Source organism: Castor canadensis, chromosome 15 (assembly GCF_047511655.1).
Source record: "Castor canadensis chromosome 15, mCasCan1.hap1v2, whole genome shotgun sequence".
NCBI classification, from domain to species: Eukaryota; Metazoa; Chordata; class Mammalia; order Rodentia; family Castoridae; genus Castor; species Castor canadensis.
Window position 1 is genome coordinate 60,215,181 of NC_133400.1, and position 26,600 is coordinate 60,241,780.

The 26,600-nt window shown below is 35.3% G+C and overlaps 1 protein-coding gene across 1 annotated transcript; it reads right to left on the reverse strand.

Moving 5' to 3' along the window:
• Positions 1-996: 996 nt before the first annotated feature.
• Mtpap (mitochondrial poly(A) polymerase) lies at positions 997-25,333 on the reverse strand. Its single transcript, XM_020178697.2, has 9 exons — positions 25,150-25,333; positions 19,777-19,949; positions 18,889-19,122; positions 16,997-17,221; positions 10,526-10,737; positions 8,224-8,450; positions 3,964-4,056; positions 3,809-3,882; positions 997-1,991 (listed from the first exon to the last, which is right to left on the reverse strand). The coding sequence occupies exons 1-9, from the start codon at positions 25,301-25,303 to the stop codon at positions 1,632-1,634; spliced, it is 1,752 nt and encodes a 583-aa protein (XP_020034286.2). The 5' UTR covers positions 25,304-25,333; the 3' UTR covers positions 997-1,631.
• Positions 25,334-26,600: the final 1,267 nt, after the last annotated feature.

Below are 26,600 nucleotides of genomic sequence, written 5' to 3' on the forward strand. Positions count from 1 at the left end.
CTTTTAAAACCTTTAGTCTCGATTTTTAGCCCCACAAAATGAACTTAACAAGTGAAAAATGGCTTCTAAAGATACTGCCTATATAAAAGAACACTGCCCTTGCCTGTTTCAGATGTGAAATCCAATAGCACAGCCACGTGGTCAGAGAACATACTTACTTATAATAATTCTATTACTGAGTTTCTAAAAATATCCCAAGAGTTCATTATAATTTCTGACTTGTAACTTAAAAATTTAGAGTCACTAACAACTCCAAATTTGAATGTTGAGGAAAGTAATACCATACCATAAACATTGAAAAGCAGTAGTTGTAGCTCGGTGGTAGACCATTTGCCTAACATGTACAAGGCCTTGCCTGGGTTCCATCCCCAGCAACACCAAACAAACAGAAAGACAGACAGTAGCTGAAGAGCATCCCTAATCTGAAAATCTAAAATGCTCCAAAATCTGGTAACTTTTTAAGGTACAGGTTCCCACAAAAGGAAAATTCTACACCAAGAAAATTGTATCACTACAGAATTATCTAAAATATTGTATAAAATTACCATCAGTCTATGTGCATAAGGATTATATAAAACCTAAGTGAATTTTGTTTAGACTTGGGTCCCATCTCCAAGATATCTCATTATATATACACACAAATATTAAAAAAAATATGAAAGTTACAGTTGCACATATTTCATATAAGACATAATTGAAACGTGACATCAGCTATATGCCAGGATCTTGAACTAGCACGCTCCAAGGTGACTCACCTGACACAACACTCTGGTGAGCCCCACTGTAAAGACGAAACAACAGGGGCCAGGATCATTGGCTATGGGACCAGCCTGACTCAAGTCTCCATTTTGAAACACTACACTATTTGCTCTTAAATTGAAAGTTAGGCCACAGGAAGCATAATGGTAACCACATTTCTATGTATGTACCTATTTCTTATAAAGAGAGGGGAGTTTTCAAAAAGAGAAGGGAACAAATATTGGGAATACTGTAACATTTTAGTACAAATGGTTTTATTTGTCAAGACAGAAAAACTAATATTTTAAAATACAATATATTAGTATGTATATATTTGACTCAGAACAACTTGCATGTAGTGAAAGAAATATCTATATTTACATGTTTTAAAAACATAAAACATTTTTGGGTATCAGTACCAATCTGTTTTAATTTAAATGTGAATATAAGTACTTTGCTTGAAAAACAGAAAAATATATATTAAAGAGTTCTACCAAATCCTGAAGCTTTATTGAATTTATTGCCTATACAACTAGAAATCCTTTTGAATGTTTTACGGCCAGGGATTGATGTGGATATCAACAATGGTTTAATACTCAAACTGATTTGTTGCTATTTACTTTGTGTAGTTTTATTTAAAGTACATTGCAATCTTCATCCATCCATCCATTCCTTCATTCATTCCTTGTTTGATGTTTTAATAAAATGCCACCTGGAGATCACACCAGTCAGAATGAAAATGTCCAGAACTTCAGATCAGGTAAAGGGGCCAATGAGTGTAACATGGAAAATGACATCAGATGAAAGTTGAGGCATGTAAAAGTTTCACACCAGCTCCTCCAGCTAGTCCACCACTTTAGAGGAAAAAACCAGTTCTTAACGCAAAGCAGCCATTATGTCTGAGAACTCATTGTCCTTTTCTCATTGGTGCTCAGAGGATTTTCTGTACTGTTACTTTTTATGGATTCTAACAAGTTCTTGACTGTTTCGCTTCCAGGCTTCTTTCTTTTCTTCGTGGTGAGAGACTTGCTGTTTACTACAGATGGCAGCAGCACGGCTGCCAACCCCCAAGGCCGAATTCTTGGGGAGGGTCCATTTTTATTATCTTGTTCTAAAATCCAGGCACTTTCTCTGGCCAAATCTACAAATTTTTGTATCTGGCTTTGACTTACATTTTTGCTTATGTTGAGAGAAGTTTCAAAAGGATTCTGAATGTGCAGAGGAGAAGAATCAGGTTTGTTCTGTTCCTTTCCCTACAGATTATGACAAGGAAAAAAATGAATAAATATATGAAGGGTTTAAACATCGAACACCTATAAAATACCAGCATTAACTTCAGAGAGAAAAGAATTTCTTTCCTAAGGGAGATGTATTTGTGTTAGTTGAATGTGTAAGTACTTCTGACTGTTTTTTTTCCTGCTGCAGTTTTGAGTAATATTCTCTAGAGAAAAATAACTTAGGTTTATGACCTATGGAAAATGATGTCAGTGCTCAGGTGACAGGTATCTGGACTAAGTCAACAATAAAAATATTTTTAAAATAATGTACCTTTTACCTAAAAAGATAGAGCTTGGAAGAAAAAAAAAAAAGAAAAGGGAAAAAGACAGAAAATGAGACTGGGCATGGCAGCACAGGCCTATAATCCCACTATGGAGGAGGTAGAGGCAAGAGGATCACAAGTTTCAGGTCAGTACAGGTCACATACTGAGACCCTGTCTCAAAAAACAAAAAAGGAGAAAAGATGAAGATGCATGTATTTTTAGACCTGCTAAAAACAATTATGGCGGGAACAGAAACACACAAAATTAGAATCTTAAAGATAATTATTTCCCTAGTATGAAATGAGAAAGGAAGAGAGGAACAAAAGATTATTCATTACTCACTTACAACATTGAAAAGTTTCCATTATATTACTAAAGATCTAACAGTAAGGCTTTTTCCTGTGAGAACATACCTCTCAGAAATGAAAAGCAAAGCTGTAAATCAAATGAAGAGCAGTAGGCATAGCTATCATTTCCCCTCTCAAATGATACCACAAACATCACTGAAATACTCAAAAGCCGGTGGCCAGGGTTCTGCAACAGAGGCAGTACCTTTACTCCTAAATTCTCTCATGTCACTACTTAGCAGGTCTTGCCTGTATATCATCTCTAAGCCCTGAGTATGAAAAACATAAGAACTCTATGGTGACATTTCTTCTTCTAGATGCATTCCAGAGCTTTCTGGTTCCCTTCCTCACATTTTTATTTTAACAATAAAGCAGGAGAGGAAAGCTAAAGACACAACATAAAAGACTATCTGTGGAACCAATCTCAAAGGTTTGTATCCAGATGATAAACAGAAGAAACCCAAACAGAGCTATCACAAGCTTCCCCTAATCGGGAACACATTTGGCCTACAAATCTGCTATGACTAACTTTCTTTTTTAGAAACATATGAAGCTGGGGGTATAGCTAGGTAAGGCAGAGCATTTACCTAGCATGTGAGAGGCTCTGGGTTCATCCCCAGTACAACCAAAGAACAGTACCAACTGAGCTAACTCAGAAGAATCAAAATCACAAATTCTGTCAAATGAGGGAACCCCTAAAATCTATCACTGGGAGCCTATCAAAATTTTTCCATGGAGGCAAGGTGGCACAGGTCTATAATCCCAGCACTCAGAAGGTGAATATAGAACAGTGAGATTGAGGCCAGTCTGGTATACATAAGGGACACTCTCCAAAAAAAAAAATCTTCCATAGGAACAAAAATTCAAGCTTAAAACCTTTATGTACAATTACAATTTTTGGAAAATTTTTCAGGATATCATTCTATATCTTAAAGACTATAGTATTAGCACTAAGTGATGACAGAAGCCTCAAGACATTGTACTTTAAGGCAGACAGATACTAAAGGAGCTGACTTTTGCACTTAAACCTAACAGATGACTGAGCTTAGTCAAGTTATGGAGCTCCTCTAGGAATCAACCTCCTACAACCCTGGAGAAGTAACATTTGTTAGTGTTTCGAAAAAGAATCAGGTACAGTAGAAAACTAGATACCTTATTAACAAATACTAAAACATTATTTACCTGTCGAATATTTATGGAATTTTTACTGAAAGCGAAATTGCCATAATACTCAAAAAATTCCTTCAGTAGTAGCTCTGCAAGAAAATAAAATAAGGAAAATATGAAGAAAGTTTGTTTGAATCCAAAAAGGAATAACGAAAAAGAAAACCACTTACCTAGTGTTTCTGTATTTCCTGAAGGTTTAATTTTATTTAAGTCATGAGTAAATGTACAATTGTTGCCTTCTATTATACATTTATCTTCAGCATCTTAAATAGAAAGGAAAAAGTTCACATTTCAAAGCCATTTCCTACTTTCAGAAGTATGCTTTTAAAAAGTTAGTTATATCAGTCTTACTAGTTTCATTATTAGCCAGTGTTATGTGTATTTACAGTAATGCAAAACTTTCCATAAAAAAAGTGTTGAAATGAATTATACTAATTACAGTGAATCTAACATTGCATTTCCTTTAGCATACTAGAACTACTTTCTAACAACTCAATGATTCCTAACAATCTTCTGAACTAATCAGTTTTCTAGTTCAAAAATGCATGGAGTAAACAAATGTCAGATGGGAGGACCTGAGTTCACCAAAAAACATGTGATAGATTGTTTACATCAGCAGCTATCTGGAATAGTCCTAAACTACAAATTATTCAGATACCAATCAAAAAACAGAATGTAAAATACTGGTATATCCACATAGTAATGTAGCCATGGAAATGAACAGTTCATAAATACACTAAAAATATGACTACATCTTCCAAACATAGCGTTGACAAGAAAATATATACTATGCAATACCTTTTACCTAAAAGACATGAATAGGTTAAAATTTATCTATGCCATTAGGAAGGACTGGGAAGGGCAGTACATGGAAGAGAGCAAAGCTGGACTGCTTTACTCAAGCTAGTGGTGGTCCCATGGGTGTGTTCAGTTCGTGAAAACCAGTTTATACACACGTGCTTCTATGTGTATTATGTCAGGTTTTTTTAGGTACAAGCTCTGAAAAGTGCTTGGGTTTGAATCCCAGCTCTAGCATCTTTTAGCTATGTGGCACTGAGAAATTTAGATAACCTCTCAAAGCCTTACTTTCCTCACCAATAAAATGAAAAAAGTACTACTGTTTCATAAAATTTGCTGGAATGATGGAAGGAGATGACGTATACGTTTCTCTTGGTCAAGAATCTGGCAGAGAGCTCTCACTCAGTAAACTGGTGCCGAGTTACAAATTGCCTCTCTTTTATGCTGGAGTCTCTTGCATTAACATTGCTAAAGATGCTACTATTTATTTCTTCCTCAAATTCCTAACTCATCACTTAGGATCCAAACCAACCAACCAAAAAACTTTTAATTAAGCAACATTTTTAAGAGGAAACTACTATATAAAAGCACTAAAAAAGTACAGAAGTAAATACAACGAAGTCAGCAAACTCAAAAATGATGGGATACAGAAGAAAGTAAGACACACATGGGGGAAGTAGTGGAATTTGTATGGAAACACAAAAAAATCCAAGACTGACCAAAATAGGAAAGGTGCCATCAGGGTCTACTTCTACTGCTGCAATGATCATCCAATCACTTACAATCTATGGACATAATATCATGCCAGCCACAGAGGATGAAGAGATGAAGGAAAGACAGCCTGCTCTAGAAAAGGTTGAGGAAGCTGAAGTGGGCAGATACAAGAACTACAACAATCTAACAGCTGTTAAGGTACAGGTGAGTACCAAATGCTTGGAAGCCAATGGAGCATACCACTGTAAAGGCAGGGAGGACAGCCAGGAAAGACTTAACATAGGAGATCCACACAGTGCTAGGTTTGTCGTCTTTCTTCCCTGATTCATCTTGAGCAGGTTCTCCTTGTAAAGAGGTGGGGAGAATGTCACTGCAGGCAAAGACACAGTCATGAAAGTGGCAGGAAACATCTGAGATCAGCAAGGATTTTAGAGTGTGGAAGAGATGATGAAATGAAGAGGATGATCACAAAGCCCGTATACAATGCTAAAAAGTTTGGGCTTTATTTTAGCGTAAGTTCCAAATGGTGGTTTACAAACTCCTACAAGTTCTGGAAGGTGTTCCAAGAATTGAAGCTATCCTCTAATAATGAACTTATTTGCAATCAAAACCACTCTTTTCATTTTAAAATAGAACAAATGTTGCAGACCCTATTTGTGTATCAAATGAGAGGAACAGCTTAAAGAAATCAAATGATTGTATACAAAATTGAAGTCACTCCACGAGTATACAAAGATGTCTCTGATTTTCAGTTTAACATTACTTTTATTCTTGGCTATATACTCTGTAATGTTCATCAATATTAAACTATCTGTTAAAATCAGGAAGTATAACTATAGACTTTGAAAACATGAGTAAGAAAAATATTTTTATAACTTCTCTTCAAAATGATTTACCATGTCCTTAATATACATTCATCTAAGAAAAATTCTTTAATATCAATTTCAAAACCAAGGAAAAAAGTACAAATTTTGCTTTGGGTTTATTGGAAATTCACTTGTACAATATGCTATATACAGAGAAGCAACTGCAAAAAAAAACCAGCCCAACAATTTCTCTTAATCAAAAACACAAAAATTTTAAATCAATCAAATGGATTTTTAAGTGGAAAATTAAGGAATTCCAAAACTAGCTTTGTCCATTTTGATACCATAAGATGTGAATACATTCAAATTTATTTCTAAATGGTTTGAAATAAAAACTCAACATGTAATTTTTCATTTTTCTTTTCTTTTTTTGCTATGTAGTCTAGGCAGGCCTCAAATTTACAATCCCCGTGCCTCTGCCTTTCAAGTGTGAGGATTACAGACAAGTGCTACTATGACCAGCCCACAAATCACATTCTTTTCTAAAACAATTGTGAAACTTTTATGAAAGATAGTAGAAAGATATTAAAGAATTTCAAGAGAAATAATCATACTATAAATATTTCTGAAAAATCACTCTCTTAGCTAAGCACAGACTAGTGTGAAACAAACTGGAGGTAAGGGGAGAAGACTGTTTTTAAGTCTTCCTGGGCAGGGGACCACAATGGCCGGACACAGGGAGTGTGGCAGTAACTGAGAGAGGAATAGAACAATCATGATGCTGGAGTGGTTGGTCCCTAACATAACCTGCTGCTGTTCTTCCTCCTTTTTATGGTTTCTTCTCTTTCTGTTTCTGAGCTCCAAAATGTTTCATGACTTTCCCCAACAATGGCGCACATATCAGGAATGGGACAGGAAGGGTTATTTATAGGTTGTTTATGAATGAGAAGCTACCAGTATGTTGTTTATGTCCTATCTTTCTACTAGATGGTTAGTTATCTGAGACATCCTATATATCTTTACTGCTTTAAAAATAACTCCTTACACATAATAGGCAATCAACAAATACTCAATCAAGACACCAAAGGATGAAACAAGCACATTATTTGCCCTTTATTTCAACTTTAAAAGTAGATGCTGGCCTTAATTTCAACTTTAAAAGTGAAACAGATGAGTATCACCCTACCCTGCTAAAAACCTCCTATCTTCCATCAACCTACCACATTTAGCTTGTTTTAAGCTCAATTTCAAGTTACACTAGTACTTATAGTGTTCCCAGAAATTACTTCTAATTTGAATAATGGAAGGTGGCAGAGAAGAGACAGTTTAGTGTGAGAGAAGAGAAACATTCTAGGCAGAAAAACAGAATGAATAAAGGAGCAAAGATAAAATGCTATGAAAGCAATCATAGTATTGGCTGACACACCGGAACATACAAAGAGGGAGAGGTTGGAAAACTGGGTTGTACCTAGATGGCTAAAGGTTTTAAACATCAAGCCCTGGTTCAATACACAAGGCATAAAATTCCTTTTAAGGTTATTTTAAACAGGGAAGATTCAAGGATGCACTTACAAGAATTAACTAGCAGCAATATTGTAGGATGGATAGAAGATTACATATGCATTTTCAACATACATATCTTTTAATTATCTTCCTTTTAGAATTTCGAACTGCAATATTTTACTATCTGCTCCATCAGGCTATCAAAATTTCAACTTCATAACATAAACACTATTACCACACATTTAAAATAGTGTACCTAACATTGATTGTGAACTCTTAACTAAAACCATATTAATCTAGAGTAGGTCAAACTAAGGGAGAGGCTCCCACTGTGCCATGACTGTTGCAAACAACTTACCAACTGACACAAATAACAGAGGACTCTCAAAAAATTCTAAAGATCTGCTTCACAGATCTGTTCTCATGACTCTTGGTAAGCATTAAAAAACTAAAAAGCACTTAAATTTCAGATTCACTTATTTTTAACATTTAAAAATCAAGAAGACAAATTATATGACTAATGAACAAATACACATGGCTTAGATAATATTGGTAAATATCCATATAATGTCAAGAAAAGAAAATAGAAAAGACTGTTTCTAGTTCTACCTGCTAGGGTTTTCAGGGAATCCAGGGTTGGAAGAATAGGGGGTGATCTTCTCTGGAGGAAAAAGATGACCATCATTGTAAGGGAGAAATTTGTAATCCAGGCACCAGGAATGCTACTTGTTAATGAATGTGCTCGAGCCCAGCATCGTACACTGAACACCAAGGCTCTTACTCTTGAATCCAGGGCACCGTAGATATAAAGTAGTTCTGAGCTTTTCAAGGCAATCCTTCAGAAAAGAAAAATAGGAGGAATTTTCAAACTCCTAAATTAGGATTCAAGAGTCAAAGTATGTATCTGGTAACATATCTAAATAGCTCACTGTATCTAAATGCATTTAGAATACCATGGCTAAACAATCAAAAGAAATACGCATTTGTAATATAAAATGTAATGTAAATGCTTGAACATCAAACACCTCCATTATGTGTTCTTTTAAATACTGGCCATCAGGATTGGAGTTTGCGCTCAGGGCCTCTCACTCACTAGGCAGGCAGGCACTCCAGCACATGAGCCACTCTGCTGGCCTTTTTATGTTGGGTGGTTCTGAGATAAGGGCTTGTTTTGTTTTTCTCCCCCAGGCTGCCTTGTACTGTGATCCTCTGGCACTTGGCTAAAACTTAAAACAAAGTTTTTAAAACAAAGTTCCCAAACATGATTTAGTGAAATGTGTGTATAGGAGTTCTTTACAACTATCTCTAAAGAAAAAGTTTATCCAGTCCATTGACAGACAAGTTAGCCTTAACAGAGAAAAACATTCTACTTACTTTACCAAGAAAGCATTTAGCTGAATTCTTACAATTTGTGGAAAAGTCAAAATTATTTAAGTCTAACATTTATAAAAACAAAACTGTTTACAGATAAAGTTCATTAAGAAGTCAAACTTCAGAGCTGGGACGTGGTGGTGGCATGTACCTGAAGTCCCAGCTACTAAGGAAGGCTGATGGAGGAAGATCACTTAAGCTCCTTGTCCTCAGTTTTGGGACAGCCTGAGCAACAAAGTGAGACTCCTAACTCATAATAATAATAATAATAATAGTAATAAAAATAAAATAAAATTTAAAATGTACTTACAGTATATTTCCTAGTCAAAATGCAAATTCAAAACTTGTTAATCAGAAATATTTTCAATTTAAGTCCCTACTTATCAAAATGTGCCTTATAATTTCCCCAAAACCAAGAGAGGGCACAAAACAGAATGTGAGGGTAACTTAAACTGTCACTAAAGTACCACCATAGCATTTAAATCTAAGAAAAAAAGAGAACAGAATAGTACGTGAAAAATACACAGTGAATAGGGTTTATACATTTAAATGAAGTTAAACTGAAAAATAAATATCAAATAGTATAAGGTATCTCATATAAAGAAACACTGCACACATTAAAAACCAGAAGAAAGCATATATAAGAAACCTGAAGAAAAGCAAATTTTTACAAACCTGTCTCAATAAGAAAAAGAAAATAACCTTATAAAAATGTCATTTTGTCCTATTTTACAAACCATAAAGAAAATGAAATAGTGACAGAAAGTGTAGTATATTTTTATTTTTATGTTAACATTTAACAAGAAGTCACAAATACTTGAGAAAAATCCAGAAGTACTTATCATTAGCTTATGGAAGAATTCAGTTTAATCAAAAGTGCTCTAGATCGGATTTTCTGAATCTGTTTTCAATTATGATTATTCATCTAACAGATAGTATGAAAAAAATCGAACATATGTAAGAATACCAGAGTAAGAAACAAAAGTTTTCCCTATTGTGAACCTAGAAAAAATTTCAGAATATAATAACTTGTCACTCTCACCCTACTTTTTTTAAGCAAACAGGTTGCTAGGACAACACAATGCAAACATGCTGAGGAAATACTATCCAGTTTTAAGCCATTCAGACCACTTTCTGACATAATCAAAGACCACATTTCTCTAGTATACAAGCTGACCATACCCGGAGGCAATTCAGAGGTCAAACCTAAGTTACTGCTTTGTTTTCTAAGTATGCTTAGAAACTTATACTATAAGTAGTTTTCACATTATCAGCCTATACAGTAAGAACATATTTCATCCACTGTTATATTAGTTATGCTAGCATTTTAACACAATACTCTAATGCTTTGTTTAGGAAGAACAAATTGCCAACAGCTACAATAAAAGAAAAGGGATTTGCTACTTTTCAATCCAAGTGTTCAAATTTAAAAAAAAATGATTAAGATATATCTACAAGAGTTCAAAGTCACTGTTTCTATACAAGAAACTCTAAGCTTCTTATAATGTTCACTTAAGATGATAGACTTATAAGATCATACCTGTTGTTAGTAGTCAAATCACATTGAAATCCAGAGGGCTGGTGGGAAAATCTCACGAGCGGACACCGTGCATTTAATATTTTCTGTATACCCACACAACCAGGGCCTAAGTGGTCAAGGCATTCTCCTATCACAGACAGGATCTTCTGAGTTGCAATTCTTTCTGAAGGAACATTTTTCACTTGATATTCCATCAAAAAATTTCCAACGTTCTAAACAATAAAAACATATGTAACTAGGAGCTTTTATGCTGAAAGGAATTTCTTAATAAATTCTTTCTAAATGGATGCTCTAAATCATTTCTGGCAAGTAAACAAAGTAATAGTATGATAATTATGCAAACACAGCCAAAAGCAGACTTAAAAGATCTTTGGTTACTTTTTGTTTCTCAAGAATATAAAGTATTAATTTACAAATTCATTGACTTTTTATAACTAATTTGTCACAGCATAGTATCAAGAGATTATTACACACAGAACCACTTGCTGTATAAATTCTTTGAGCATACATCTGCCCTTTCTTACTTAGCCAGTTCATTACATTTTAATATGTACTATAAATCCACAATACAGGGACAAGAATAACAGTTTTAGTAAAAGAAAACAGACAGTACACATACATTTAACTATGTACAGAAATTTAATTACTCAATAAATGAACTGCAAATTACTAGGCAAATATTCCCATTCAGCAAAGTTACATGGTCATAAATCAGCTAGATCCTTAGTTTAGCCCTAAAACTGAATTAAACACAGATCAAAAACTTAAATGCAGAAAGTGCATCAGTGAGGTATTAGAAGATAAGCAAATGTTTTACAATATTAGAAGAGCAAAGGAGTCTCTATATGTGACCCAAATTATGGAAGACAAAAGATGACTGCATAAAAATGAAAGCACACTAAGGCAAAGCATAAAGTCACCACCAGATAAAAGACAAGTCAGTAACACACCTCACACAATGGGCTAACTAAAACATGAAGAAAAACACATCCAATTTTTTTAGTGGGCAAAAGAAGACTTGAATAAAAAATTAACAGAAGAAATAAAAATGGCTAATAAACACAATGAAAGACGCTCGTGTTTGCCAGAAATGAAAGAAGAAATTAGAACAGCAATGAGATTTTCCATTTACCAGTCTAACAAAGACAAACAGGCTGATGGTCAGCATTGGTGGGTTCAGGGAAATGTGCAAGCTGTAGGTGACAGTGTCAACTAGGACATACTTCTGGTAGAACTTATCAATAGCTAACTTTAAATGAATCATATTTTAAGATTAAAATGCTAAGAAAGTGTCTCAAAGTAATACTTGCATAAAAGAGTCAATTTGCAAAGGTATTCCCTATAGCATCATTCATATGGTAGATACCTTTTGGTAGCTTAGTAATACTTCCCTACTCTCAATCCTCCGCCCGCCACCCCCCCACCCCCGCAAATCTAGATCTCATTTCTTCTAAAGGGATCAAGGCCCCAACACCATCATGGAAATCTATTCTGCTCCTCCCAGCCAGGTGGATCACACATTCACCCAAGATCTCTACTGGGAATGAGAAGTAAGATTCTGAGGCAAGCATGTAGCTGAAGCATGTAAACTTTGGGGCAGGTATACTTATATGACAAATATGAAAAAGTAAAGAAATCAATGGAGGTGAGAAGGAAGGAGTAAAAAGGACAGAGAATGAGATAACTAAAGCAAATATACAGAAACTGACACTTCTTGTGTTCCTGATAGATTATACTTCATAGTTCCAGTTCTTCCTAAGACTCATCCACATTCCTGACTCTGAGTTTTTGGATGCCTCCTTACTTCTTTATTTTGCTTACGCTAGTTTGGGCTGCTTTTGTTACGTATATCCAAAGAACATTAACTAATAATAATGAAGAGCAGAAAAACAGTAATGGTAATGAAAAATAGGAAAAAACATAGCATTCTAACAAATAGAGGACAGTTTAAATTATGATCTAATCATTCAACAGAATGTTCTGCAGCTGTTGAAAAATATAGTAGACTGAATTGTCAAGACATGTTATTACAGGGGAAAAACTCAAGTTATAATTTTTACATTAGTTATCTATAAAGATTTAGTTTTGTTCAAAAAAGACATTTATGTATGCAAAGGAAAAAAATTCAGAATAAAATACATTATACAATTCATGGTAATTATCTCTGGAGATGGTTGGATCATCAGAGTTATTTATATCATAGATTTCTGTGTCTGTTATTTATAATCAGAAAAACAGACTAAATAAATACACAAATATTACATATATAAAAACAATCCCCACAAATAAACATGTTGTATTTTCTCTATTGATTTCTGTCATGTTGGCAGGTTCCTATTTAGTAGGCTGCTTTTATATTAAAGAGACTAAAAAACAGATTTTTTTCCTTAAAAACACTGAAGTTTAAAAACTCTGGTTTAATATATCTTTGTAACTTTCCTATTTCCTTAGTCTCCTATTTTAAAACACAAGCACATACAAACTTACATGAGACATAGAAAACCAAACAAGAGCAACCAGGAAATAAAGTGTGGAGATATTTAACAGATAAACAAAGAAAGAGAAACATCTCTATGAAAAGAATAAAACCATCAATCAAGGTAAAAAAATGAAATGACATTAGAAAGAAGTAAATCTGAGTAGTGGAATTAAGAGACAGGAAGCTGGAGAGCTGAACTTCAGGCAGGATTCTGAAAGCTAATGAAGTTAGCTACTTCTCCACAATCACCTTTCTAGCTTTTTGGTGGGGTATAGCGTTCCTACAATTCTAAGGTTCAGCATGGTCACATGCTTTGCTTCGGCCAATGAAATGCAAGCAGAGGCCAACGTGTCACTTCCAGGCAGAACATAAAGAATCAATGCTCAATTCTCTCCATTCAGTCCAGTGATGGCTGGAGAAGAATGCTGGTCAGTCTGAGTGCTTGAGAGGGTAAAATGTCTACTGTGCTAGATGCTGACCTGCTTTGGACTCCAGCCTCAGCAAGAGATAGACAGTTGATATGTTAATCCACTAAGATTTGGGGTTGTCTGTTACCAAAGCATAAAGCAGCCAAACATGACTGACACCAAAAGAGCAAGAAAATCACATGAGGTAATTAGATAAACGAACTCTGCACAAAAATAAAACAATGCCATTATAAAAGATACAGGGGATGAAAAACACACCTATCATGAGCAAAGGTAAAATACTCTTAAGAACTATTGTTCTCTATCAGATAAAAATTTTAAAAATTCTTCACAGATAATTTACTCAATAAATACTTCTAGTATTTGATATCCCTATAGCACAACCTAGTGGCAGATAATCTAATAAGGGAAAAATAAAAATAGCACATTGCTCACCAATCAATTAGATAACAGAAAATAGTGCTTAGGACTTAGTCACTAATTTCTACTTCTGTTACCCAAATCCTCCAAGACATAGAGCCCTATTAGAAAAAGCAAAACTGAAGAAAGAATCTAAGGCAGATTTTAGCTTAGTATTTCATGCTAAAACGATCTTTGTGATAAACATCTTTCACACGCTAAAAAAAAAAAAAAAGAATGAATGCTGATATTTACTACTTTTATTAATGAATGACTTTCCATTTATATGTTACCAAACAATTTATTTAGTGCCTGTCCTGCACAGGCTATCACACACAGTACTAGGAGACACAGAAAAAAAGGCTAACACATGCATCCGAACTCCCCTCCAGTTAAGCTGGGAGAATACAACAAGTACACCAAGAATTATAAAACAAAGTGGAGCACCCCCCTCCCCCGCCAAAAAAATCAAGTACCAAAAGAACTGAAAGGTAACAGAAGAGTTCATGTTTATATAAAGAAAGCTTTATGAACTGCATGAATTTAAATTTTTCATTGTGTTTTATTGTTAGCAAAGCCATAATTTAAATTATATCTCAAAATAATCTTAAGCACATACTTCCAAGAAATCTTAAGTAAGCACTTATATTTATAACACTTTTCTAAGTTAAACCTACTAGCAAAATAATGTCAAATGGTTTAGTAACCATTTGGAGCACTGGCTTTTTAAACTAACTTTTTCTAAAACCCCTGTAAGCTCAGAAATCTAAGAGTTAAGATCCAACTAAATTTCCAACTTCTCTCTGTGCTTCCAGCAGAGATTAAAAAAAAAAAAAAAAAAGGTTTCTCACTTGCAGAATGGTAAAATGGTTAATATTGCCTGTGGATGGTGGTCCACGCACCAAGTGCCAAGCACTGTGCTAAGTGTGCGCTCTTCATCCCTGGACGAGACAGGTGCTACAGGACAGTCCCAATTTGACAGGAAAATTGAGAAATAAAGAATAACTGATTCAAGATCACATTGCTGCTAAGCAGAACTACAATCCTGCAGCTGGCTCCAGAGCCCAGGCTTTTTAAACCACTTCAACACATTGCTACGCTCTTTGATTATTCATTATACTCTTTATTTAAAGGCACCACAACTTAAGTGCCCTGTGGGGAATTTAATACAATTTTAATCATGTGTTAGAATAAAAGTGGCCCATTTAATTGCAATGCTTCCTATTCCTGACTAGAAGTGTATTCTAAGTATTCTGAGCATATTAAGGATGTCAGGAATGATGACCACTAACTACTGTGGGCTAAGTCCCTGTTCTCCCAAGCTTATGGTACAGCAATAGACATACAGAACCACCCTCTAGACAGGTCACAGTAAAAATCTGGAGAGAGAAATACCATCAAGATACTTAAAAAAAAAAAAAAAGCGGAAATGATTAATTTTGATGAAGGTAGAGAAAAGAAAGAAGGATGGCTTCAAGAAGGTAGTCAGACATAGGCTTGAAAAGTAGCACAAGAGTAAGAGTTGGGGAATGGAAAGAAAGGACTTTCTGACCAAAGAGTTAGAACAACTGTTTTATCATTATAATATCCTAAAAGTGCCCTATAGTCCTGGAGAAAATTAAATAACATGGTTGGAAAATTGGTGAAGATAGAAGATACATAATGAGAAGTGATGACTAAAATTAACAAAGAGACAAATCACTTCAATATTATGCTGAAGAGAAGAATCATTTTAAGTTTGTGAGAAAATCCAAACTGTGTTTTAAGATAACTCCAGGACAGAATAGATATTATTACGATACCTAAGTTTGACAGTTTGTGAGGGACTATGGAACTATACACACAAAAGGTACAAATTAAAAAGGGAAACATTAGCAAAGCTAAAATGCTATTAACAAGTATCTGATACATGTGTAAGAACTTTAAAGAGCTCAGATGAACATGTACATCACGAACTTTAAAGTGTCAACGTGACATCCAAATAAAGATGCCCATTACTAGCTTGGAACACCTAAGAAAAGATGGCCATAAACCCTAACATTTTATTTTTTTAAGAGGTTTTTCAAAGTTGTAATTAAGCATCCCTTATGTTGTTTGGAAGGATGGCAGAGATGTTGGTTAATTTTACTTTGTTAGACATGCTTGTTAAAAAGAACATACCAGAATACAGAACATCCAAACTGCAAGAGGTTAAAAATGAAAATAAAAGAGCAAGGGGGAAGGGCAAAACTAAAGTGGATTGATCTAATAAGAGGAAGAAGTAAATGAGAAACAAAAAGAGCACAGAAGGTAGGAAAAACAACAGGACAGTAGAAATAACAACATATCACACTCAAGTCTCACAGACAGGAGTAAAAGCACACTGCTATTTTTAAGAGATACACATAAAACATAACAGATATAAAGGCTGAAAATAAAAAGAAAAAAATGTGAGCAGATAGCAAGTGACCATCTTAACTAACAAAACAGGATCTAAAGCATTTACAGACATGAAGAGGGACATGGGTCCTCTAATGAAAACTTAATCCAGTAAAATATAAAAATCATATACCTTTGTGTAGCTTACACAGTCCTTGAATAAAACAAAACAAAAAAAATCAAAAGAATTTTAAGGACAAATTAACCAAAAATCATGAGATTTAGATACATCTCAATAACTATATCATGCAGATAAAAATTAGTTCATATTTAGGATCTGAATATAATCTGAATTCAGAATGTTACATAATCTGTATAATGCAATTAATAAAACCAAAAATCAGGAGACTCTCAAATACTTCAGTAACTAATTCACACAGATAAAAAATTTAGTTATGATACACATACTCTGAATAACATAACAAGCAACCTAGAGTTAACTGAAAAACTTCTGAATCTTGAAAATAACAGAACAATCACAATAAATGACCCCATGTTAGATCAATACAAAGAAATACTTTTCAGTTCCAAGGAATCAATATCAGATAAACTTTATTCTTTAATCATAATGGTTACTAAGTTTAGAGATCAACAGTTATTTTTTTAGGTCCAATGATTTTTCTTTTCTTTTCTAATTTTTTAAGTTTAAGTGACTATAGTGAAATATATATAGAAATATATATATATATGTATATATATATATATATATATACAGAGAGAGAGAGAGAGAGAAAGAAATATCATTACCTTGTTAGTGCTGACTTTTCCAAATTCATCTAAATCTAAAAACATGTCCAAATCACATCCTAATTTCCCAAAAGTGTTCACTGAGGAGCCAAAGGGTCTGACTGTACAGTCTGGGAAATAGGCAGCTGCTATGTCTTCAATAAAAGAACAGGTGAGATACCGAAGCTTTGTGTTCTCTTCTGTTAGCTGGAATTTCCTCAGGAGACTGTTCAGCTGATCATCTATCTAGCTGGCCAAAACAAAACAGCAAAATACAGAAAATGTAGAGGTCATATAAAATAAATCATTTTCTACTTTTTTTTTCTTTTTGTTGTACTAGGGATCAACCAAGGGCCTTGTGAATTCTATGGGGTAACTACTGTATCAGTGAATTACATCTCTGGCCCACAAAATAATTGTCCTTCACTTCTGAAGATTTGATGGCTTTAGATACATACTTTAAAACTATGCAATTTTTTTTAGTCTTAAAAATAGATTTAAAATATTCTTTAAAAAGTACTGAAAAATGACAACAAAAATGAAAGTTGGCTGGAATTCAAGCTACCACTTTTTTAAAGCAATGTGCATAAAATATTGTTTGAGGAAAATGCAAATAATAAAGTGCTCCAGAAGAAGTCAAAACAACCACAAAATTACACAGGGGAGGGTAAGCAATGTTAAAGTTCAAGAAACACTAGAAATAAGCAACAATTTATGTAATAAAGGCCCAAGATCTCTGTTTTTTATAAATAGCCCTGTATATTCACAGAAGATTGGCATTAAAATACTCATTTTTTGAAACTGCACTTGAGGACATTTTTTTTGTTTTGCTTTTTTGTTTTTGTTTTTTGAGACAGGGTCTAACTATGTAGCCCAGGCTGGCCTTGAATTTAAGTTCCTCCTTCCTCAGCCTCCCAATTGCTGGGATTACAGACGTTACACCCAGCCCCTGAGTGCATTTAAAGAAAGGTATTTAAAGTAAAATATATGTGATTCACATGTACACACACACACACACATATATAAACCATAGCTTCAAATCTGAAAACTATGTTGAAAATAACTAAGCACTGAACTCAAAAACATTTTTTAAACAAAGTACAGGAAATACGTAAGTTAGAAGCAAAAGAATTAAAAATTAGAAAATCAAACCAAAACAGTCATAGTATTTTGATAAATAAAAATATGACTTGATTCTAAGGACTGCTAAGCAAATATATATTCAAATATCAACAAAGGAAAAAGAAAATAAGATACCATAAAATTTATACAATACTACATACAATATTTTTGTTATTATGTTGAAGAGAAAGAAAATCTGAATTGTCCAAAAAAGCCAAAAACGTTGGAAGACTGTGGTTACCTTGGAGGAGTACAGGGGCCATGGGGCATACGGTGGATAAGGATTGTTTCATCTTTCTTTCTATACATTCTCTAGCTTCAATTTTATACAGCAACCTCATTTACTAGTAGAGATATTTTTTAAAATAGTAAGAAACATTAGCTAAGCAAATTGTTAATTTATTTTTTAAAAATACACCTTAACTAAGTACGGTATAGTCTATAAATGCAACAGTGGTTTAACGTGAGGAAATCTATGACTTCATTCACTTCATTAAAAGAAACAAGAGAAAATTGTGTATTTCAAGACTATATACCAACTAATCAAGATAATCTCAAATGCCAAAACCCAATTTCTACTGATGAAACTCTTAAAAGGCTAGAAATATAAGAAAACTGTCCTTCATGTCATACATCCATCATCACCCATTTCTGTAACTCCTTTCATCTTGCAAAGCTAAAGCCTTACACCCATTACTCATGATGTAACTGCCTGAATATTTCATAAGTACTTTTATAATATATGCCACACATATTTTTAGAAGTTGAAGTAAGTATACCTATAAACTTACACTTTCTGCATAATAAAGTATTTCAAAAAGCTTCTTGCTTGAAGGAGGCAACTGATTAGTTGTCTCTACACATGGCTGCTCAGAAATCTGGCTTGATGGATTCTTCAGCTTTAAATTGAAGAAACGTGATTTGAAAGGAATTGCAGCCTCTGTGCCCAGGCTTGGAGTATGAATTCCACCCTGCAGTGAATACACACTGTCCTTTCGGCAAAATTCTACAACAGCATAGAGACCCTATTCCAAAAATAAAAGAAAAACCAGAACGCACTTCATATTTGACATAGTTATCTTCAAACAATTATAATGCTAAAAAATACTATTTTAATTTATAAATGATATAACGCTATCATAAGCACTAGTATTATTTGTTATAAGTAGACTAGGAGCAGTGTACAGTAGTATCAGTCAAGAAACCGAAAAGATCAGTGAAATACAAAATTAAAAACAAAGATCTCCTCCCATTAGCCTTTATCTAAAGTATTAAAGTACTCAAATAATAGAATCATTAAGTCATAAACTGTTTATAATTCTAAAATACTGCTATAAAGATTTTAATCTGATATTTTAAAAAAACTCACTAAAGAACTGGAAAGCCAGGCACTGGTAGATGACACCCCACAAGCTGAGATCGGGAGGATCACAGTTTGAGGCCAGTCTCAGCAAATAGTTTGAGAGACTCCATCTCCAAAATAACCAGAGCAAAAAATGGACTGTAGGTATGGGAGGGAGGGAGGAAGGGAGGAAGGAAGGGGAAATAAGGGAAATGTAGATAAGGAAAGATGTAAGAAATGAATAGAGAATCTAACTTTATATATTGCAAAAGATAACAAAAAATATGTACTCTTCAAAAGCATGAATGCTGAGTTAGATTGTTTTTCAGATACATACAAAGCCTTCATAGAAGAAATGATTATTAATAGGTCCATGTTGGGATAAATACTTGAGAAACTTTCTTTCGTTGATTTTATTTGGGCAATGTATTAAAACAGTCCTCTGTGCTTGTTCTCGTCTTTCTTTCTGCACCTCAGAGAACCTCTTTTTGGGAATCTTGTCTTCAGAGCCTGAAATGAGACAAAACATTTTCTATCACATACACATATACACACATGTAAAATTTAAAACATATTTTGATAAAGTACGGAAAGACTTTTATATACGATTAATCATATTTTTTCTTCTCTTCCTTTTAAAGGTTAAATTATGCTACTTCCAATGTTCACTTCATTATTCTCCTGTGACTTTCATTAAAACCATCCCCCTTCATCTGTTTTGATTTACTGTACTTGATGAACAGTGCTGAAAACAGAGCTCCACAAAACCTCAGAAACCCAAGTAGGAAGTAAAACCACTCTCACACTTCCACAAAACCTGTGTACACTGTAACATCTAAGAGCCAAAAGAAATTATTACAAGCCTCAGTGTAGTAAGTCAGTGACCTTAGAAGTTCAATGTACTGAAGTAAGTTATTAAGTTTTTCTTTGTCAAGGGGTCTTGATCTGGCTCAAATAGTTGTATACAAGTTACCAATTACATGCTCACAGGGAAATCAAAGAATTTAAAACTTAGTTGCTGCTCAAAAACAGCTAAGGAAACAGAACAATTTTTTTTTCATTAAAAAACCTTTGTATCAAACATAGGCAATAAAGAGAGGAGCTGCAATAGTCAAGAATTAAATATTAATCAAACACTTGCCACAAAGGGATGATCAACAAATGAACTAAGTTTAAAGGGGAAAAAAAAAAAGCAAAATCCACTGAAGTTCTAAGAAAATATTAAAGTGAAACACTGATTTTTTTTTCTTTTTTTTTTTTTGAGACAGTCTTACGATGTAGCCCATAATGTGCCTTAAACTCTTGATCACACTTCCTCAGCTCTCCAGTGCTGGGATTACAGCTGTGTGCTTCATCTGGCTCTCCAAAGACTGCATTTTAACAATTCATGCCATCCGCCCAAGATATTTAATTTCAGGTTGGGTAGCTTCAAGTGCTTTTTTTTTCAAGTCTGGAATGACAGCTTCTTGAAATTACAAACCACCAAGTCTGACATTATGATCCTCAACAAAATCTAGACGTTAACTGACATATAGAAATAAGCAAGTTTTTAGCTTCTTTTTCTTTCAAAAGGCTATAAAATTGATGGATCAATGAAATACTCCAAAATACTGCCTTAATTTCAGTAAATTCCAAGATATCGTCAAGGACAAGACAGAGAAATGCAGATTAACAGTAGTAGGAACTGTTCAACCCTAAACTGTGCATTAATTTTTAATTTTTTTTTTGTGATACTCAGGTTTGAACTTAGGACCTTGTGCCCCCAGCCCCTGAACTGCTCATCAGTATCAGCTCAGAGGCAGGCACTCTGGAAAACTTTGGCACTGACTTGCTCACCATTTTTAAAAGTGATCTAACATGTGACAACATACTTCTTAAACATTTTTAAATCCGTGCCCTCCTTTCCATTACCAATGTCAATTCTTTAAGACAAATCTTATTTCAGGCCTGTGTCACCACAATAGTCTGACCCCAAAACTGGTCCCAGTCATTTTAACTTTGTCCTTCTTGAACAAACTTCCATGTTGCTGCCAATGTGATCTTACAAAACGATCTTTTAAAAAAATCTTATTCTTTGACTTTTCTACATCAAGTCCTCTAATAGCTTTCCCAATACCTTTAAGATCAAGTCTAAACTCCACAGCATGGGTATAAAGCCACTGGCACCTGTCCCAGCTTGCCTCCTCAATGTTGGTTTCTACCATTTCTGCCTCTTGCACTTTTTACACACGGTACTGTACACACATGGTACTGTCACATATTATGAACTTTCTGGTCTTCATCCCTCTGCTGGAATGCCCATCTTCTCATTTTCTGTCTGGCAAACACCCATTCATCCTCCAAATGTGCTCAGGTGTGTGAAGACTCCTGACTTTCCATGGTAGAATCTCTCCCACCTCTGTATTACCTTACCTTCGCATCTATGAAGGAATGTAATTCATAGTACCGTTATATACTTATTTAACAATTTGGAAGAACATCTTCCATGTTGAGAACAGGGTCTACTCTACTCGGTCTATAGACTACCCTCCTTCCTATCTGTTTCTAGTTCCTTCTTTTCTTATGCTACAGGCTCGGCATGAACCATCTCGCTTTTTCAGTTGTAATTACCACTTCTATATTTTTGTCTCTGATTATAACTCTAAGTCTAGATGGGTGTTCAAGTGCTATTGTAAAATTAAAGTTAAACAATGTAAGACTATATAATGTAAAAGTATAAAGCCTCCTCCAGACCTCTTACCCTCATAACTAGCCATTCAATTTTGATATTATCTTTCCAGGCGTTTTCAAGGCATAGTAAGACAAAATAAATACATAGCACATAATGAGGGTAAAATTAACCTTATAGTGGTTCTGTAAAAGAAGCCCAAAAACTTAATTTGATGAAAACCTAACAGGCCTCAAAGAATATTTTTGGGCTCAGCCTGGTGGTACACAGCTGTAATCCCAGCTACTCAGGAGATGGTGGTAGGTGGATGGCAGTAGGGGTAAGCTATAAGGTTAGCATCCAGCAAAAAACAGAAGACTCTACTTGAAAAATAAACTAAAACAAAAAAAGGACTGGGGTATGGCTCAAGCTGTAAAGAGCCTGTATTACAAGTAAAAGGACCTGAGTTCAAACACCACCCCCTCAAAAAAAAAAAGTTTTAACTTCAGAGATAAGAATAGGGAGAAAATTTTAAATTTCAGGTTTTTTTTTTTTTTTTTTTTTCCTGGAGAGCAGTACTGGGGTATGAACTCAAGGGCTTTCACTTGTTAAGCAAGTACTCTACCACTTAAGCCATTCCCTCAGCTCAAAATTCAGGCTTTAGTAAAACAATTTTTTAAAGTTCAAATTCAAGGGGCAAAAGAAGTTCTTTGCAACTGGACACATGTAGGTGATATGTTCTAGATATAATGGATATAAAGAATATTCATGAGCAAGACAGCATTCAGAAAGAAATAACAAAAAGTCTAGAAATTGATAAGAGAATTTTGCCACTGTATGGAAAGGGAGGTTTGAACTAGCCAGTTTTCTTATCTATAAAATGAAGTAATAACTTCAATATAAAGAGGGGATTCACACAAACAAAAAAAACAAAACAAAAAACCTAAATGAGAGCCTAAGGGCTGAAAGCTATCTTCAAATATAACACCTACTCCTTCAGTACACTTTATAGTTTTCCAAGCACTGTCACATACATTCTCTCTTCTGAATCTACAAGAACCTTTCAAGATAAGCAGGTACCATTACAGGTGAAAATGTTGACTGCATAGTCAAACATCTAATAAACTTTCTAGATTATTAGATGTTTGACTCCAATAGAGTCTCCAATACAGTTCAACTGTTGTTTGGTTGCCTGGCATCTATCATTCCTTGTTCTGGTAACAGGATACCTCTGTGTGTAAGAAACAAAATAAACAACAGCAACAAATATTCTCATATGGTTGTAGAGGTGGTGTTACACTTACCCCTGTCCTATTAACTAGCCAGAAGTACTAGATAATTTTAGATACCCCCTCTTGGCCCAAAAAGTGGGCATGTGATCAATCAAAGGCTTCTTGGGATTTTTCAAGTTCAGGTTATACTACTTTATTCTTCTCTTTTGATAAAACTGCAAGAATGTGGTCATGCAGTGCTGACTACAATCACCACTACCGTTAACACCTCCATGCAGAAGAATCTGAGATCATAAGGTCATCAAGCAATAGCGGAGGAAAACACCAATACTGCACACTGATGAAAACCATTTGGAGTTACAGCACTCACTCTTGCAGTTTGTTTTCATGGGTCAGGCAGCCTCCCTATTCTACTTAAGCTAACTTGAGTTAATTTTTGTCACATGCATCTAAAGAGTCCTTTGTCTTGCCACTGCAGCTCTTTAAAACTATGTCAAAACTCAAACCAACATGGGAATGAGAAAGTAGTAGATTTTACCTCACTATAAATAAAAAAATTTCAACTAGTACAGCCAGATTTATGAGATCATGTGTACCCTATTACTAGAAAATGTTACTGTGAATGTTTTGATGAGTTCTCACAGAATGAAAAACTGAGTTGGATATTTTTCAAGTACTTTCCAATGATAAAATTACATACCTCTAAAAGTGAAGGTACAGTTTGCTTCTTTCTCTTTTGAGCATTTTGTTACTGATGCCACACAAGAGTACCTGAATATTGAGTCAGTTATATTAGCCTAATGATACAAAATGAAACATTTCCTTAAAAAATAGAACAAAACTTGTAAGTAAAGAGGATACCCTTGAAGTCAGAGGTAGGTTTTTTTTGGTTGGTGTTGCTGTTCCTTTGTTTTCTTTGCCACCCTATACGCGGGAAAGTTCCAATTAGCCAGTCTAGCCGGTTTTCACATTTATAAACTGGAATAACAATTCCTTCCGCTTCTACTCACTAGTTTCTGTCTCAAAGAGCATATGAAAACATTTCACACTTAAGCCACTACACAAATATTAAATTACAGTGGCTTCTTTGTTAGAATCCTTACACAAAGTTACTTTAAAATTTTCAAGAAAAGCAGCTTCTACTAAACACTAACCCAACCAATATTTCAATGAGATGTCACATAAAATGCTACTTCTCACTGTCTGAGAATATGTGTCTTTGGGGGCAGTCTGATGAAGACAGTGATTTATTTTAGGGGAAATATTTTATTCATTTAGTATGCTTTAGAAGTGCTCCCAGAACTAACTTCATCTCTTAAAACGATAGGTCCCCAAAATGGTAGAAATCAATACATTTAGTTTAGTAGCTGGCCTCAAGATCGAGTTGTGAGACCTTGCACAAGTCCTTTTCAGCCTCTGTAGATGTGGGAGTGGAGACCATGACCCATTTTTCTTCTTCTTCTCCTTTACGAGTTTATTAGCATGTAACAGTTATACAGGAGGATACATTGCGAGATTTACACATGTGCTTAAACTATATCTCAGTTAACCCCTCCATCGTTCTCCTTCTTAGAACAATTTCAACAAAATTCATTAGTCTATATTCACATATGGACACAAAACACACATGACCCATTCCTCGCAACACTGCTTTACTAACTGCAAAAAGCACACGCCAGCTCTGAGCTCCAGAGGAAGAAGGAATCCGTTCAATGAAGGTGGGCTTCCCAATACCCGAGGAAGCACATCGATTCGGGCCGCCCCCGGCCCGGCGCTTCTCCCCGCGCCCCGAGCCGCGGCCCTTCCCTCCCGCGGCGGGCGCGGCCATCACCTGTCTCCACGCTCCCCGGAGGCTGCTCTTCTCTACTGAGGTCCGCGGCCACAGGTCCTGGACAATTGAGACGCCTGAAAACGGGACGCAGGACTCGACTTGTCCGGGAGCACAGGGGCGAACGGGCCAACATTCCCACGCCGCAAGCCGCCATTGTGGAAGCAGCACAGACCTCAAAGGTCAGCGCCCTTGCACGCATGCGCCGCGAGGCGGGCGCCGCAGGAAGCCCGGAGGGACAAACTAGGGCAGGCGTTCGCTGATGCGCGCAGGTGAGGCCCAGGAGAGGGCGCTCGAGGTTTCTGACGCGGTTGCACAGGTTGGACGTAAGCGTTCGTACGCCTCCCTCTGCTCTTGCACTTTCAGAGGTTAGCCTCCTTGTACTTTATTCTCATCTTATAGAAGGGGAAAATGAATGAGGCCATTGTTTTGTCTCCTGTAGAAGATGGATTTTGGACACCCTAGGAGGTTTTGTAAAGTGTTGCCATCCTTACAGGTTTGTGTGAGTATAAAATGATTTATATGACTGGCTCGATTTTGCATCCGTCTGTTTCCACCACCCCCAACAATATCTCCATTCGTTTCTAAGAAAGTTGATATTTCTAATTGTACTAAATTCCTTCACGCCACTTCATAAAAGAGGAAGAATTTCCATTAACTTCTATAAATGCCATTAGGAGGGAAAAAGAGGAACGAAACTTAAAAATCCAAAATAAACAGGCACCTGATTTCCAAGGGGTTCCAAACACAGTGTGCTTAAGATTACACCAAAGAAAAGATAACTCCAGAAGTTTGTGTCTTATTCTTTATAATAATGGAGTGGTGGTGGGGATAAAGCATTTATACAGTAACTTCTGGGATAACTTCTGGCAGTAACAAATAACATAACAGTTTTGTTTATTACCAGACGACACACGCGCGCGCGCACACACACACACGTGTTTTACAACAACCCTGTGAGGTAGAAAATATAATCTCCATTTATGGGGAAAATAGAGAAGTAAAGTAACACTCCCAAAGTTATACAGCCAGTTTGGGGCAGAGGTGGGAGTTAAATCTACATGATCTGGTACATGGTTTGCTTATTTCTTTTCACAAGAGCTATGTTGACATTTAATTTGTATGTCATACATTTCACCCCTGTAAGATATACTGTTCAGTGGTTTATAGAATAGTCACAGGGTTTTGCAACAATCACCACAATCACTTTTAAAGCATATTATTACCTCCAAAAGCAACCCTATGACCTTTAGCTATCACCCACAATCACCCCATTTCCCCCCAGTACTAAGCACCCACATATCTGCTTTTTTTTCCTCTATGGAATTGCCTGTTTTGAGTGTTCCACACAAATGGAATCTTATAATATTTAGGCCCTTCTGACCAGCTTCTTTCACTAAAAGGTTCCACTATGTTGTAGCACCTATCAGTACTGTACTTTATCCCACAGACAT

Coding starts and splice junctions, on each gene's coding strand:
- Mtpap (XM_020178697.2), bottom strand. CDS start 25,303: ATGGCGGCTTGCGGCGTGGGAATGTTGGCCCGTTCGCCCCTGTGCTCC. Junction 19,123..19,776: donor ATTTCTTCTATGAAGGCTTT/GTATGTATCTGA, acceptor TTTTTGGAATAG/GGTCTCTATGCTGTTGTAGA. Junction 8,451..10,525: donor GATTTGACTACTAACAACAG/GTATGATCTTAT, acceptor TCTTTTCTGAAG/GATTGCCTTGAAAAGCTCAG.